This window comes from Naegleria gruberi (assembly GCF_000004985.1).
Source record: "Naegleria gruberi genomic scaffold NAEGRscaffold_2, whole genome shotgun sequence".
In the NCBI taxonomy this organism is placed as follows: domain Eukaryota; phylum Heterolobosea; class Eutetramitea; order Acrasida; family Naegleriidae; genus Naegleria; species Naegleria gruberi.
Genome location: NW_003163325.1, coordinates 331,554 through 347,425, shown reverse-complemented (window position 1 = coordinate 347,425; position 15,872 = coordinate 331,554). Strand labels below are relative to the sequence as shown.

The window sequence follows — 15,872 nt, the reverse complement described above, 5'->3', positions numbered from 1 at the left end:
ACTTTGTTTCAATGGTGGTTTTATATGTGGCTTATTTTGTTTATTGGTTTTCTCTTTTTTGTGATTTAGTTTATTTCAATTATCCAATTCTGATTTCGTCATTGAAGTTCAGGTTTTATTTTTATAATACTTTCTTATTTGGGTAGTGGTGTTGTGGAATTGTTGTAAGGTGTTTGTATTTTTTTAAAATCAACATTGACTTGAACAAAACGTCAACTATTCCTCACTTTATTCCAAAGGATAAACCATTGCTTCTTCCTTTAGCAATCAACAACTAATTCCCAACAAAGTATAATGATGCACTTGTAGAATAAAAATTTCATTATTGAAAAAACACTACTATTCCTATTCAGTTTAGTTATAATAAATATATTACAATTTCAATGATAAACCATATTTCAATTAAATATTACAAAATTTATTTCAAATCAACTGAAAATGTGTAAAAGTAAAACTTGACAAAGACAGCCAAAATGAGGTGAGAAAGTACAATAAAAGCTGCAAAAACAAGAAGGAAAATATTATCTTGTGGACCAGTGACAACCTTCTTCCATTCTTTGAATAAACCAAATACTATAAAAACACTGGCATATAAAAATCCTCCCATAATCAAAATCCATCTCAACCAAGTAATATTGAACATGCATAAAACAAGTGGTGGTATAACTACTGCGAAAGAATATCCATAGACACATATGGTTTCAACAAGACTAACAGTTACACCCTTATATTTCATAGCAACCCATAAAAGAGCAGGAACTACCATAGAAAATGCATAAAACACTGTTGCTCCTACAGAAATGAGTGAAAAGTCAGTTGTCCATTCTAATAAATCACTTGTTGGTCGACGGAAAGCTTCATTTCCTGATGTATTATTATTGGATCCAGATTGTTGAAAATCTCCCTCCAACTCTTTTCCGATAGCATTTAAATTAAAAAAGTGTCCAATATTACTAGTCATGACAATTACAACAATAAGTGTTGTGATAATCCAAAATGGTCCCCACAGATCAGATTGTCTCTTTCCTCTCTTTGTGTATGATACAAAAGATTCGTCAGTGTTCAAAAAAAAGAGATATGGTTTGGTTATTCTCCTGAGTACTTCATTAGTATTCACATTAAAGAATGGAATATAATATTCAAGGTTCCAAAAACTATATTGTGAATAATCCACATTGGTCATTTCATCATCAGAATCATCTCCACTCAATACTATTGTATTTTGTTGTTGTTGATTACTACCAGTACTAGTACCAGCAGTGGCACCACTTGATGGAATATTACTCATCATTGGATTTTCATCAAGAGTCATTGATCCCATCGGATCAGAAGGAAAGGTTAATTGTTGATGAGTTCCAAATTCTAGAATTGATGATCCGATATAATAATAAATTTATATAAATTTTTTCCAACACGAATCCAACTAACCTTGAAACTCCAAACCACCATTACTTGTAGAACCTCCTCCTCCTTCGAAAGGCAACAGAGTTTGATCGTTATTGTTGTTCATTTTTTTATTTTTAAAATATTTTTTTGAAACAAATTAGAAGGAATATCTTCTTTCATCGAGTAATATCCACGTGGATACAATAATAACTTATCTGATTCAACTCAACTTGATGATTGTTTGATTTTTATTATATGATATTAATTGTGTGGATGAGGTCTTGGAATATACCTTAGATGAAAAAAAAATTTATTGTAAATTTGTTGTATTCCATCATTCTCCATCATTGAATGATTTCAATAACAGTATTGAGAGAGAAAAAAAAATTGAAGAGATGAAGAATTGTAGTCATCAATTAATGACAATGGTTGTATCATTGTTGGTGATATTATTTTTATCATTATTGGGAGAGGTTTCGTTTGGTTTCTTATGTAATCAATTCGAACAAGGAAATGGTGTTTGGAAACCCTCTGCCAGATTGAGACACAGTAAGCAAACCCTCTTTATAAAATATCCAAAATCGAAAAGAAATTTGTTTCGTTTGATTTTTAAACAATTAGATCAAACCTGCACTGAAAATAGTTCAAAAACATTGGAAATAAGTAATGAATTGGCAACAAGTACTCTATTCATTCAATCAGTGTATGACAAGTTGAAAAAGAAAATCAATACACCCTTATTAGACCGTGGGAGGTGAGAAGGATTGACAAATATTTTTATAAAAAATTTAGAAGTCACTCAAAAAACAAAAATTTGTTAAAGTCGAGCCGAAGGTTTATTGGACCAAGAGTGAGACAGTGTGTTCAAAGTATCAATTACCACTTGTTCTTCTAGAAACAAGTACTTCTGGGTTCTTGTACATGAACCTTCGCTTTAATGTACCAACAATTTCAAGTAAATGGGCAGGCACTTATCTAGATGATGTTTTGGCGAGGTGAATGTAGTAATGGCTGGTGAGGAAGGAAGCAAAGGGAGAACTCTCCTCATGGTGGCTTCTCAAGGTAGCATGCTGAAGGTGGGAATACCAACCAATATACCTATTTAGCAGGGTGATGATGAATTCATGATGAGTAATTGTTGTTTGTTGTTTTTTTTTGTTGAATATTTAACGGTCAGAACAGACAACTTTCAGCGGTTTTTGGTTGGCGCGAAATTACCGTGATGTAACATTTTTTAGCTCACCTCCTTCGGTCTAACCCTTATTGAAAAAATTCTTTTTGGGACCACCCGTTGCTAAAATTAAGGGAAATCCATATAAGGGAAATCCATCCAGTTGGATGTATGATTTGAGGGGAATCATTGGTGATTATCCATTGAATAGATTGGTCATTCCTGGTACACGTTCCTCATTTTCAAATCATTTGAATGAATATTCTAGAATTTCTCCAGATGGAAAGAGAAATGAACATTTCATATTTAAAACTCTTAAATATTATCCAAAAGATGTTTTAAATAGAGTTCAATCGGTAAGTTTTATATATATATTTTTTTTTAAAACAAATAATTGTAATTTAATTAATTAAATTAATAATAATTAAAATATATAATAACAATTATAAAATAATTAAAATATATATTATTTCAATTCAATAGAAATGGTCAAAAACTCAAAGTAGATCTGCATTATTACAATTGCGAGATGGTATTCGTTATTTTGATATTAGAACTTGTAGAGACAGGTCAACATTTAAGAAAGTTACCATGCTCAAATCATGTAATACAATGTTTGATAGACCAATTGAAGATTCTCTTAATGAAATTGTTCAATTCATGAAAGAATCTCCTAATGAGGTTGTCATTTTGGATTTTGCTCACTTTTTTGAAATGAGTGAGTATGACCATAATTATTTGAGTAGTGTTTTGAAAAAAAAGTTTGGAAAATTATTGGCCAACTCTAAAACTATTCAAGCTAGCTCATCACTGAATGAAATTTGGAGGCAAACCAACAAGCAAAGAATAATCGTAATTTACCACAATGAAAATATTGTAAAACACTCAAATGGACTGTTCTGGTCCCCTTCTCTTTCCATCCATAATAATAATGATTTGCCAAATATTCGATACTTTAGACCCATTGTTAGGAATAGTCATGATTTGTTCATGAGAGTCTCGAAAGAAATTTCCTCCAGAAAGGTTCAGGATCAATCATTTTTTGCAATTCAATGTAAAATTACACCAGACAATTTAATGATTGCAAATGGTATCATTGGCAGGCCATCTAGTGCTCTAGAATTGGGTCACTTTTACAATTCGGAAATTGTAAATTGGTTATCCACGCAAGCACTTGCACGAAGACAGGTGAATATTATCATGCTCGATAACTACTCTGACTCTAAAGATATAATGAGTGTCCTTTTACAACAAAATACTATCAAAATTTGAAAATTAATAGATTAAAATGTTAAATATAAATTAATGTAATTAATTGGTGTGGAAAGATTATATTGACAAGAGGGACATCCAAAATCCAAAATTATACAAATCTCCAATTTCTTCATTCCTTCATTCCACATGTGGCACTACAATATCAACCCAATCAAAATAAAATGCATGGATAATACAATCCACTAGAATAGATAATATATTATTGTTGTCATCCACTTTCCAATATTATTATCATCCAGTCAATTAATTTCATCCTCTCTTCCATTCTTTGATAGCCAAAATTTACAGTCGGCCCATCATTTAAATGATTCGAGGAAAAAACTCCTGTGCATTTTTTTACAATAAATGGGATTTGAAAGAGAGATGCTTCTCACAACACATCATCTTTGCACCAACACACATTCAAAACGCCGCCTAAACAGAACAAATTGGCCGGTTTTTGTCTAGATTAATTCATTATTCTCCTTAAGGCATTTTGATTGGTTTTACGAATGGTTGACCAAGAGTTGCTCAACGACGCGCGTGGTTGAATTTAAGCTGAACGCGTGTTGTAGAATTGGCCAACACTGAACAATAAAAAAAATGTCTGGTACGTACCTTCAATAATAATAATGAAATTTATATTTTCTTCAATAATTCATCAACATTATTTTCCATCATGATGAAACAACTTGTTCACACGGACTTGTACCACTTGTTGCTGCTACTACTTCTTGCTACACTACATATATCATTATATATCTGTTACTAATATATTGTTCCATATTTTAAATCATCATTGTCATCTTTACAAATTGACGTGAAATAACTTTTTCCTACAATATAATGATCATCATCATCATCATTTGATAGAAATTCCACAAGGTAACGCAACTAAGGGTGAAAAGATCTTCAAGGCCAGATGTGCCCAATGTCACACCATCAACAAGGGAGGTGCTCACAAGGTTGGTCCAAATCTCTACGGTATGTGGGGTAGAAAGTCTGGTTTGGCTGAAGGTTATGCCTACTCTGCTGCCAATAAGGAAAAGGGTGTTACTTGGAATGAACAATCCCTCTTTGATTATTTGTTGGATCCTAAGAAGTATATACCTGGAACTAAAATGGTTTTTGCAGGTACGCTCATCATTTATTTGCATTATTATTTAATGATTTTATTATTATTAATTATTTAACATTTATTTTTTTATTTAATTTTATTTTTTTATTTAATTTTAATTTAATTTTAATTTTAACTTAATTTTAACAGGTTTGAAGAAGCCAGCCGAAAGAGCCGATTTGATTGAATACATGAAGAATGCTTCTCAAGAATAAATTTTCAATTTTTCCAGAAACCCATTAGTTTATCAAATTTATTTTTTTGGAGAAATGATTACTCTCTTCTTAAACCTTAGTATATTGTAACAGATTTGTTTATTGTACATTTCTTCTTGTTGATAAGAAGAAGAATTTAATTATTCTGATTAATCGAATTTTGTTTTTTTTGATGTTCCTCTCTCTTCATCTTCTCCATCATCATTTTCATCTTCTTCATCATCTTCTCCATCATCTTCATCATCATCTCCATCATCATCATCTAATGTAATTTTGAATGAATCTCTGAAAATTGAATTACTCAATTTGATTTGAACAGCTAATGTATTGAACAATCTAGAGTTCATCTTTAAATGTGTGAGTGGAATATTGGCATTCTTAAAAACGAATTGGGAATTGGCAAAATCAACTCTTTGAAATTCACCTACGTCAATTGGAAATATAATTTTCAAATTATTAACTTGATTAAAATTCTTAATAAAACAATTTTCTTAACTGATAATCCAGTTGCTGGTTTTGGGTTGCATTGAAATAAGGAAGCAAATCTTAACAAGCTATACTTTTTAGAATATCCAATGACTCTCTTTAAAAGATTATACATATCCTTTACCTCAGTTGGAAGATTTGGAAAGAATGATTCCAAAGTTTCTTGATCCAATCTAATCACAAATGGAGATCTTTCAATTATTCTCTCATCTGATTGAATTACAAAGTTGTTTCCATCATCTATAAAACAAGAATAAGAGTCACCCTTATCAAGAGTGTGAATACGACTTGTTTTGTAATTGATTTGCAAATCTCTGCTGGAATTTGAGAAGAATCGATCCCCATTGAACAATCTATCCAATCTACAATCTGTAACACTGTCACTGGAGAGTAATTCATTCAACGGACCGAAACCCAAATCTAACAATCTGCAAATCGCTTTGCTTTCCTTGACAAGGCCTTCCTTTTTGTTTTCCACCTGTTCTAGTGGAAATATAAAAGCCATTTCACATCTTCTTAGGGCTTTGATGGCAAGTCTTTGTTCTGTCTTTCCCCAATTTGAATTTTTGATTCAATTCTACCATTATCCTTTCTGAAAATATAAAGAAAACCATAAATGCATGAAAAGCTCTTTGGAAAATCAGATAAAACCTTCAAGCCATACTCCTTTTCAAAATATTCAGCAACCAATTGGAACTTTTCTTGTTTTGCAGTGGTCGTGGTTGGGTAAAACAAATTACAATGATTATTGGTCGGAAGACTGTCTATATATTTGTTGTTTCTTGCTAAATTATCAACTTGCTTTTCCTCTTGCAAAGATGAAGGATAAAAATTCTCAATCACATTCTTCTCCTTCCACTCTTCAAAATTGATTGGCGATTTAAAAAGACTTTCAAACTTGTCAATAATTTCAAAATCCTTCTCCAAGTCCAGATCAGAAGAATTAGAATACTTCTTTCTTTTAACACTTTCGTTTGTTAATTTCTTGCTCTTTTTTTCATATAAATTATTTACCCTTTCTGTACTCTCTTCTAAAAATAAATTTCTAATTCTTAATAAAAGGTTTGAATTGTCGTTTCTTTCAAATTCAACAATGTCCTTCTTTTTCTTGATGGAATTGGGATTAAATAATGGAATGTTAGATAATTGTAATGGTGAGGTCAACTCATCGTTCTCTAAAAATCCAACAACACAATCTCCCTTTTTTGGTTGCCACATGACCATATTTGGAAGTGGTTCTGAAGCACACTTAATTAATTCACAAAAGACACACCATTCATAATTTTCGCTTAGACAAACAAAGGTGTTACACGAATCACACTTGCATCGGTTGGATTCATTGTTGAGCTAGTCTCTAAGGTCGTTATGATATAAGAGACTATAATTTATTATTAATAGTAAAATGATGAGGAATTGTATCTGGGATATGGATTTATGGACAAAATGAGCCTAAATTTCCCAGTTTTCTTATGAGATAATTCCCTCAATTCACTATCCAATCGTTCTTCTATTCCATTGAACAATGTGAATCCTCTCTTTAAGAAAAATATTCGAAATCAGACTTTCTAAATAAGTCTTTCGTATAGAAATAAAAATAGTTTCATAAATTCCACCAACTTGCATTCTAATAAAATTTTCTATTTTGTAAAAGTGTGTTTTGTGTCACAGTGGTAGCACCTTATTATACTTTTGCCAACAACATCTCTCCAGCAACTCAATTCGAATCATACCATTCAAAATCTATCAACTACTAAGGAGAGAGGTGGAAAACCAAAATTCCTCTCTCAACCAAACAATTCCTACATGGGTGAATACAAATCGGATTGTCAATTGATTATCCTTGAGGAATTTCTGTCAATGGTAAGTGTTTTGGTATTTGGAAGGACAAGAATATGAACTGAAATCATTTCTGAACTGGGAAAGATAATCGGTGAGGCTAATTCTACATCCAGCCATTTTAAAGGGGATTAAAAAAAGGCTATGGAGAAGTTTCTCCATAAATCCTTGTTGATACATTTCCTCATTTTACTAATATTCTTTAATCCTTGTTATTATTATTACTCACAACAGAATAGAGTTCATCCATAATTGTAAGACAAAGAGAGACAGAACCAGAACTCTCAGCAATAATAAATACTACGTTTCTTTCATGGTACAAATAAACAAGGATACAAGCAGATACTTGTTCTGATAGGAGACCAATTCTCTGTCTTTTAACTGGATTGAGAAATTCCGATAATAATGTGATTTTTCAATTTGATTCAATTGGTAGTTCTTAAATCTTGTTGAAATGATCCAATTATCATTACTAAGCAATACCTTTTTCCATTAAACATTTTCTGGTTTATTTGTTGGTTGAATTTTAGATTTTCATCTAAGGATGAATCAAACCATTCCAATTCAATATCATTAGTAGACATTTAACAATTTATTAATAATAATAATAATAAACTGTTAGATTAATATTAAATAATTGAGAAGAATATGAATAATAATGGAACGTTTCAATAGTAAAGTACTTTTAAAAAAATGAAACTCTATTCCACCAAGGAATTATTAGAAATAATTAATTCAAATCAAATTCTAGATCCTAAGGATGAAAATTTTGATTTGAAATTGCTTTTCAGAACCGCCAAAGAAAGAACCTTAGATTACACCATTAAGTTATGCAAGGTTATTCAAAAAGCAACAGGGTTATCTGGTGTTACGAGAATGGCTTGGTATAAGAGGCTTGATACCAAAGTCAATAATGAATCCAACTGATGCAAGTGTGATTCATGTAACACCTTTGTTTGTCTAAGCGATAATTATGAATTGTGTGTCTTTTGTGAAAAGAAAGAAATGTTAATTCTTCTGACTTTGACTTGAAAAAGGCTTATTTTGAAATTATTGACAAGTTTGCAAGCCTTATTAAATCGCCGATCAATTTTGAAGACTGGGAGGATTTTGAAGATTAAATCACATTTTAAAGAATTAATTTGGTGTTCTTGATGAATTAACATGTGATAGATTTGTGACATTTTTTTAAATTAAAAATAAATTTCTGTAAAAACTTTCCCGCCAAAATATTACAAATTTAAGGCTTAATTTTCTTCATTTATTAATAACCTTAAATTCCAATGTTTAGTAATAATGATGATTATTATATCGTGTCATACTTTGGGTTATTTCAATCCAAATAAACATTTCCAAGTACCATTTCTTGATTTCCATCTAGGGCAGAATAATCTCTCTTTTATATGAGTTTGATTATACGTTTGTCAGATTTTAGTCAATTCATTACTTGTAAGAAATGGTATATCTATAGTAAACACCTTGTTATGTTTCAAGCAGTTTTATTTCTGAAAACTCATTGTCAAGATGGACCATTGAAATGATAAGAATTTTCAATTGTTTGATATGATCTACAAAAGTTAGAGATCCATTCTGATTAATTGATTTTAAAACCGTGTTAATGCCTTTGAGAAAGACTCTAGCTGATTCACTTTATTCTTTTGATTGCAACATTGGAATTAAATCAAAATTGAAGAGTTTCGATGATTAATATATGTAAATTTTAATTAGAAGTTTTACTGATATTTAAACCTGCAATTTGAATTGGATTTAAGGGTATCATTCCAGTTATAAAATGTTTCTAATCAAATATTATTTGGAGTCAAATCAATAATAGTCTCACTTTTATATTTCTCCAAAGATCACCTCTCGGAAAATATTAATTTTCCAAATCGAAACATGAGTCCTCTTAATAAGCAAGGCATGCTTATCGATATTGGGGCGCTGTTTTTGAGAGAAGGAGCATTTCGTTGATAATATGATGAAAAACTGTTGGTCCATTCATTGTACAATCTTCCACAACAATAAAAAAAACCCAATGTCCCAACCAATCTATTACACTGAAGATGAAGCACAAAAGGAATCCTATAAGGGATTTTCAGAAAAATTAAATCAAACCTTGATCGAGTCTGTTCCTGATGAAGTAGTAAGGGAGACTCAAAACGATACACTCGTTAAAACAAAATATAAGGCACCGAAGAAGGAAAATCCAGTAACATCAAAATTAGAGTTTGCTCCTCTGGCTAGAAATTTACAAATCGGATCCATCTATACATTATTTATTTGTGGATTTACTTCTGTAGTCATGACACCATCGGATCCAATTTGGGCCTCCTATATTCCTGGTGGTTATTGTATATTATTATCTTTTATTCTTTATGTTTGGTGTTTTTTCAGTGAATTTAATAAGCAAGATAAGGTCACTGTTGAGGATATCTTGAATCCAAAACAATGGCCAGAACATGTTTGTACATTCTTGAGTATCTTGTATAGAAATGAAACTCAATGCGTTTTTTGTTTCTTGTAAGTTGTTAATTCATCCATTTCAATTAATAGAGAAATTATTAAACTATTTATGCAAAATACTTACAAATATGATTATGGAATGATTTAACAAAGTGGTTGTGTTTATTCATTCTTTTGTGTTCAAACAGCAGTTGCTGGATTCCACTTGTTATTTGCAAGTTTCTTCTTCCTTGTGGCAGCCTTAAGAAAGGAAAAACCAATTAGGATTACTGGTATTATCTAATATACAATAAATGAAAATACTCTTTAATTGGAAATATACCATCAATCAATTAATTTTGAGTTTACTACTGTCACAAATCAAAACAAGAAAATGCTTAAAGAAACAACATTCAAATATTTCATTCAATTGTCATCCGTCCTACTTTTTCATACACATTCCTCGACACCTTACCAAATGCATTTCAACTTTTGGGGATCAAGATCATTCAAATCACCCAAAACACTCACAAATCTCCCTCCAAAATTAAATATCAAATTCACCACCAAAAGAATGCATTAAAAAAATAACAGAAAAAAATACCAAGTATGATTAATTCACAACAAGAATAAGTTGTGATTGAATTTAGGAGAGTAGTACCCACCATCACCATCATCATCATCAGCAACAAATTCACAAGAGTATACACAATAATATAATATTAACACCAACGATTTACGTGTGTTTAAAGTCTTACGGAAAAGTTTTTAATAAGTTTTTTGAAAGAAAATATTTTGATTAATTGGAGAATGAAAGCATTCACCTCATCACCAACATTGATAATATTATTGAAGGCTTGCCTCCTCATATTGCTGATATTCAAATTATTTGTACTAGTGATACATGGTAATCAACATGAAGAGGTTTTCTATTCGATGGCCAAATCAAATGTTCATCAGCATTCTTTCTCAACTAGTACTAATGATGACGATAATGTAAAAAGGCCTTCCTTGATGATAACAGGGCGTGGAAACAATTCAATCCTCGTATTGGAGGACAATACATTACCAGATAGTTTTCTTACACAAGACCTTGAAATATCATGTTTTCAAGGTCAATCCGATGATGACTTGTTAATGGTCAGAAGCAAGACAAATCAATTACTATTGTTAAAGAATTCAGATTTTGAAATTTATGAAGACTTTATGGTTTGGACCATGAATGAGGAAGAAAGTATTAGGACAGAATTGAAGAAAAAGCTAAAACTTTTAGAATTGGACGAAGAGGAGGATATTTCGACAGATTCCACTTCATTAAATAGATACATTGTACGATCTGCACCATATCGTGCAAATAGATTCGAGGAAAATGAACAAGTCATTTCAAATGTAAATAGAGAAACAAATTCACAATTAAGAATATTGTTTATTGTAGATAAATTATTGGGAGAATTCTACGTGTGGAACGATGGAAAGGCCATAGATATTCAAGATTTAATTAATTCTAATGTGGCTAGTATATTGAAAGAAAATGTAGCAGATTTCCAATACAAAGGAGGTTTAGCAGTGTGGTTGACTATTGATGGTCAGATTTATTACACATTCACTGAAAATTTTGAAACTCAAATTTTGGAAGGTAGTTTAGATATTAAAAAGGCAGAGAGAGATTATGGAAGTGTTACTATTAGATCTGTTAGTGTTGGATATGGTCATTTTTTGGCAGTCTCTACTGAAGGACTATTGTATTCGTTTGGCCATAACTCATTTGGCCAAACAGGAGTTGGAAAACATGAGGAATTCATTTTACAATTGAATAGAGTGAAAGGAATTCAATCACAAATTAGCAAGATTTCCGCAGGCTCCAATTTCTCTATAGTTCTTACCCTCAATAATGAACTCTATGCTTTTGGAGGAAATCACATGGGTCAATTAGGTTTCAGCCCTTCCATTAACAAGCAATTATTCGAACCTGTACAGCTTCAAAAAAAGCTATTTGGAGAGGAGAAGATTCATTCCATAGATACAGGGGATAGTCATACTGTGGTTAGGACAATCAGTGGATTGATCTATTCTTGGGGCAGTAATAATAACCATCAGCTGTGGCGAAGTAATATCTCTACAAACTTTCCACAACCAATTTCTCCACACATTGTGGAATCACTCAAGCTCAGCAACACTTCAATTAGAAATATCTTTACTTGTAAAGATTATACCATTCTACACCGAGTTGGTACTGTAAATAGTATTAATAATATAGAGTTGGAAGATGGTGGTAAACTCAAATTTAACACCATTAAAATTGGAAAAAAGAAGAAACCTACAACCAATACAACTCCAATTATTGAGGAAACCTATATCGAGACTAATCAAAAAATTCTAGAACATTTCACACTCGTAGAGGAGATTGGGCGTGGAGCAGAAGGTATTCTGCACAAGTACATATCCAAAACTGATAATCGAACTGTAGCAATCAAACACATGAAAATTACCAATGCAGAGCTTGACGAGTTCTTCCAACACACTTCCCAAATCAAATCGCTCTCCCACAAACATCTCACTCCATACCTTGATGGTTTTTGTAATAGTGAGACAGACAAAGAAACCTATTGTCATATAGTTATGCCTTTTTATGATACACTGACTAGTTTGATCTTTTATCATGAAGAAGTTGAGGGTGATGAATCACTCCCAGATACTTTCAAGATTGCCTATCAAATTGCAGATGCAATTAATTACTTGCACCAGTTAGATTTGGTTCACAGAGATATTAAGGTGGAAAATGTTCTCTTAGATCCGTCTTGCATTTCTAAATGTGTCAAGATTGCAGATTTTGGTTACTTGCAATCGACAAGACAAGATGTAATCAAGATTACAAGAGACAGTCCAGACTTTCAAATGAGAAGACATGCTCTCTATTTGGGTTCATTACCAACAATTTCTCCTGAATTGAAATCAAAAGCCGAAATGTCTAGAGAGAATTTGAGGGCTACAGATAGTTTTTCTTTTGGAGTTTTATTGTACAATCTATTGACATTCCGTACAAAGGTTCGATTGGAAAGTACTTCCTATTTCATGTCTGATGCAATTTTGAAAAATTATGAATTGGCCTATAATAACATTAGGGCTGAGCTTGTGGAGAAGGAAGTCAATCCAATTGCTATTGATTTGGTTTTGAATTTATTGAAAAAGGACTGGGCTGAAAGACCAACCATGAAGCATGTCAAGTGCGTTTTACAAAATTTAAGCACTTCCAATAATAATGAAAAGAATGGATTGTCCTTATTAGAATTTAATAAAATTGAAGGTTTTTATTCTGAAAGAAGTGAGGAAAGAAGAGTTTTGCATTCTGTTCTATACTTGACAGTGTTCTGATTTCTTCTACTGCTTCCTCATTCTCTGAGAAGGCACTTGCAAAGTTTTCAACCATTGCACTAATGACGTGATTCACATTCTCCATGACTGACGAATCAAACATGTTAATTTCAATCTTTTTTTGATTGAGAAGGTTTGAAAGTGCAATCTCATCTGTAGTAAATAAAACTCCTAATTGGATTGGAAGAAGGCTACACTTTCTACCTCTTGTCAAATAGTGAGTGAAGGATAAATTGTTCAAAAAATTCAAAATGTCAAGCTTTTGTTGTGTAATGAGAGATTCTAAAGATTCCAAATCAATACCAATGGCATGTTTTACATTAGGCAAGGCCAATTCATAATCAATTGGATAAATGTTGTACATGAGTAAGTCTTCGATTGGTTTTGTGAGTGAAAGGGCAGAGAAGGTAATAATCTTATCTTTAGGAATGTCAATCAAACTTTTAACCACAAGATTTCCATCATCAAACTCAACCAAAAAGCTGCCTAATTGTGAAATTGCTGGTATTGGTAATACAGTCTCTGATCCAACAGCGAACAAATCAAATACTGAATAGGCAACTAGAAAGTTTTCAAAGGTCATTACATTTTCCTCATCTTGCAACTGTGAAAATATAAATTTCAGTAAAAAATTAGAGAATGAAAACTTACACCAGACTGTATGAGGGCACTCTTAATCTCCTCGAAAACTTCAGAAAGTCCATCTCTTGTTCTCTGAATCAAATCAAGGGTATTGGTTCCACTCAGCTCATCTTGAAGTTTTTCGGAGAGGAATGGAGTTTCTTGGAAATTGTAATGCTTGAGAAGGAGATTGAAAAACTTTTTGTGATTATTGGACTTGAGAGGTGAATTTGGAGAGGAGAACATTTCAAACATAATGTAAAACATGACAGCCATTTCATCATCGAGATTGGCACTGAGATCCTCCTCTCTTGCCTCAGTGTAGAATTCTCCAAACGGGGAATCAAGAGCATTATCCACATCTATTAATTCCTCTGATTTGACAATCATTACTATTTCACCTTTTGAGATGGATTCTTTGGAAATGGCATGGAAAGAATTCAATTCTGGTCTCATTTCCACAGATAATTTTCCACTATTTTCAATAAAGATATTCTTCATGGTTTGGAGAATATTTTCCTGATGATTATTATTGTCCACAAGTTTGGTATAGGTTCCAAGCAAAGTAGAGAGTTTTTCATCAATGCATTTCAAGGCATTTTCAATAATCTTCTTTTGTCCAATTATGTAAATGAGAATATTTTGCATGTTAAAGTTGGTTTCTTCACTCAACTCTTCTTCATCTTCTTCAATAGTGGTTGGGAAGAGACGTCTCTTTGATATGAACAATGACCTCAGTGTGTGAAGCATTTTGAATTCATTCTTTACACTGAATCTGTAGACAGAATCCTTAGATTGTTCTCTGTGTTGAGAGATTGTTGATTGTTTGGCAAGATAAAAATCATCTTCGGTCATCATACAGATACGAATGGAATCTAGCATGTCTTCTGGCAGTTGTTGTTTTTTGAGATAAAATCCAAGACTATTGGAATATTATCAAGATAAAGATGTTATAAAACTTACTTGAGAGAATTGTCTTCCAAATACTTTTTCTTGAATTGAACCAATTCTTCATTGCCATCATCAGAAATACCAAATTGAACATAGAGAGTGTCTTCAGAATTATTTGGAATGACAAATCCATAACTCAATAAGAATGAATCATTACTCTTTGCTCCATAATTGTTGCAGACATAGTCTCCGCTTTTGAGAGATTCTCTTGTTTTCAAGTAGAATCTTCTGTCAGATCCTGTGAAATATGTAATCTTGGCATTAAATTTGTGATTCAAAATGTCAACTGTTGGCAATAATGTTGGAACAATTTCCACACCTTCTCCATTCTCTGCAGGATATTCAATTGGAAAAACTCTTGACCAAACAGCAGAAAAAGCCCACATGAAATTCTCATAACTAAACACTTGTCTATCAAACTTTTGTGGATACTTGTTCATTAAATATTCCACTTTCGTTTCGTAAATTTGCTTCAAATTTTGTCTAATACTCTGCACAGATTTGTACAAATTGGTAGATCTCAATGCAGCCATTTCATCTTCATCAAAATAAAGAGCTGTAGTAAATTCCCTTGGTAATAAATTCAAATATGGAAAGTGTGTACTCTTCTCCTTCTCAACATGTAACTCATAAATTAAAAACATGTAGAAAACAATTAATCCATTTTCAAACATGTTTGTTCCCTTCCACTGAGAAGCAAGTTCTTCATTCTTATCATTATTTCCATCAGCAATTAATTTCAATTCCGATATTAAATCTCTAAATTCCCTATTCATATTCCTAACATTTAAACAATTTTCCAAAGGAACAGATAATAAATCCACTTGATCATCTTCAGAGGCTTGAATGTCTGATGTTAGAATACCTCCGATACCACACTCGGAGGAGATGAATTTCAAGTCAATATTTTCATGTTTGAAGGCTCCAATGTTGTGGGACCATTCAATAAATTGTTCAATATCATGTTCTTTCATTTTTTTTCAAAAAACATAAAAAAACATTTAAATTCGCCATGCATTTC

The 15,872-nt window shown here is 31.9% G+C and overlaps 7 protein-coding genes across 7 annotated transcripts; 4 read left to right on the top strand and 3 right to left on the bottom strand.

Annotated features, from left to right (window-relative positions):
• Positions 1–418: 418 nt before the first annotated feature.
• Positions 419–1,288, bottom strand: NAEGRDRAFT_29707 (uncharacterized protein; the record flags this gene model as incomplete). The annotated part of the gene is made up of 2 exons (XM_002682599.1): positions 419–836; positions 912–1,288. 2 exons carry the CDS (start codon positions 1,286–1,288, stop codon positions 419–421), a joined length of 795 nt encoding a protein of 264 aa, XP_002682645.1.
• Positions 1,289–2,724: 1,436 nt separating this feature from the next.
• NAEGRDRAFT_77898 (PI-PLC-X domain-containing protein) lies at positions 2,725–4,017 on the top strand (the record flags this gene model as incomplete). Its single annotated transcript, XM_002682807.1, has 2 exons — positions 2,725–2,913; positions 3,041–4,017. The coding sequence occupies 2 exons, from the start codon at positions 2,725–2,727 to the stop codon at positions 3,827–3,829; spliced, it is 978 nt and encodes a 325-aa protein (XP_002682853.1). The 3' UTR covers positions 3,830–4,017.
• A 397-nt stretch (positions 4,018–4,414) lies between these two features.
• Positions 4,415–5,155, top strand: NAEGRDRAFT_77897 (cytochrome c; the record flags this gene model as incomplete). The annotated part of the gene is made up of 3 exons (XM_002682806.1): positions 4,415–4,421; positions 4,685–4,945; positions 5,079–5,155. 3 exons carry the CDS (start codon positions 4,415–4,417, stop codon positions 5,141–5,143), a joined length of 333 nt encoding a protein of 110 aa, XP_002682852.1. The 3' UTR covers positions 5,144–5,155.
• Positions 5,156–5,292: 137 nt separating this feature from the next.
• On the bottom strand, positions 5,293–6,853 carry NAEGRDRAFT_45416 (uncharacterized protein; the record flags this gene model as incomplete). The annotated part of the gene is made up of 3 exons (XM_002682598.1): positions 5,293–5,520; positions 5,754–5,869; positions 6,211–6,853. 3 exons carry the CDS (start codon positions 6,851–6,853, stop codon positions 5,293–5,295), a joined length of 987 nt encoding a protein of 328 aa, XP_002682644.1.
• Positions 6,854–9,500: 2,647 nt separating this feature from the next.
• On the top strand, positions 9,501–9,989 carry NAEGRDRAFT_61844 (uncharacterized protein; the record flags this gene model as incomplete). The annotated part of the gene is made up of 1 exon (XM_002682805.1): positions 9,501–9,989. One exon carries the CDS (start codon positions 9,501–9,503, stop codon positions 9,987–9,989), a length of 489 nt encoding a protein of 162 aa, XP_002682851.1.
• Positions 9,990–10,843: 854 nt separating this feature from the next.
• Positions 10,844–13,279, top strand: NAEGRDRAFT_77896 (wall associated kinase; the record flags this gene model as incomplete). Its single annotated transcript, XM_002682804.1, has 1 exon — positions 10,844–13,279. One exon carries the CDS (start codon positions 10,844–10,846, stop codon positions 13,277–13,279), a length of 2,436 nt encoding a protein of 811 aa, XP_002682850.1.
• Positions 13,280–13,900: 621 nt separating this feature from the next.
• On the bottom strand, positions 13,901–15,825 carry NAEGRDRAFT_45414 (uncharacterized protein; the record flags this gene model as incomplete). Its single annotated transcript, XM_002682597.1, has 2 exons — positions 13,901–14,822; positions 14,888–15,825. 2 exons carry the CDS (start codon positions 15,823–15,825, stop codon positions 13,901–13,903), a joined length of 1,860 nt encoding a protein of 619 aa, XP_002682643.1.
• Positions 15,826–15,872: the final 47 nt, after the last annotated feature.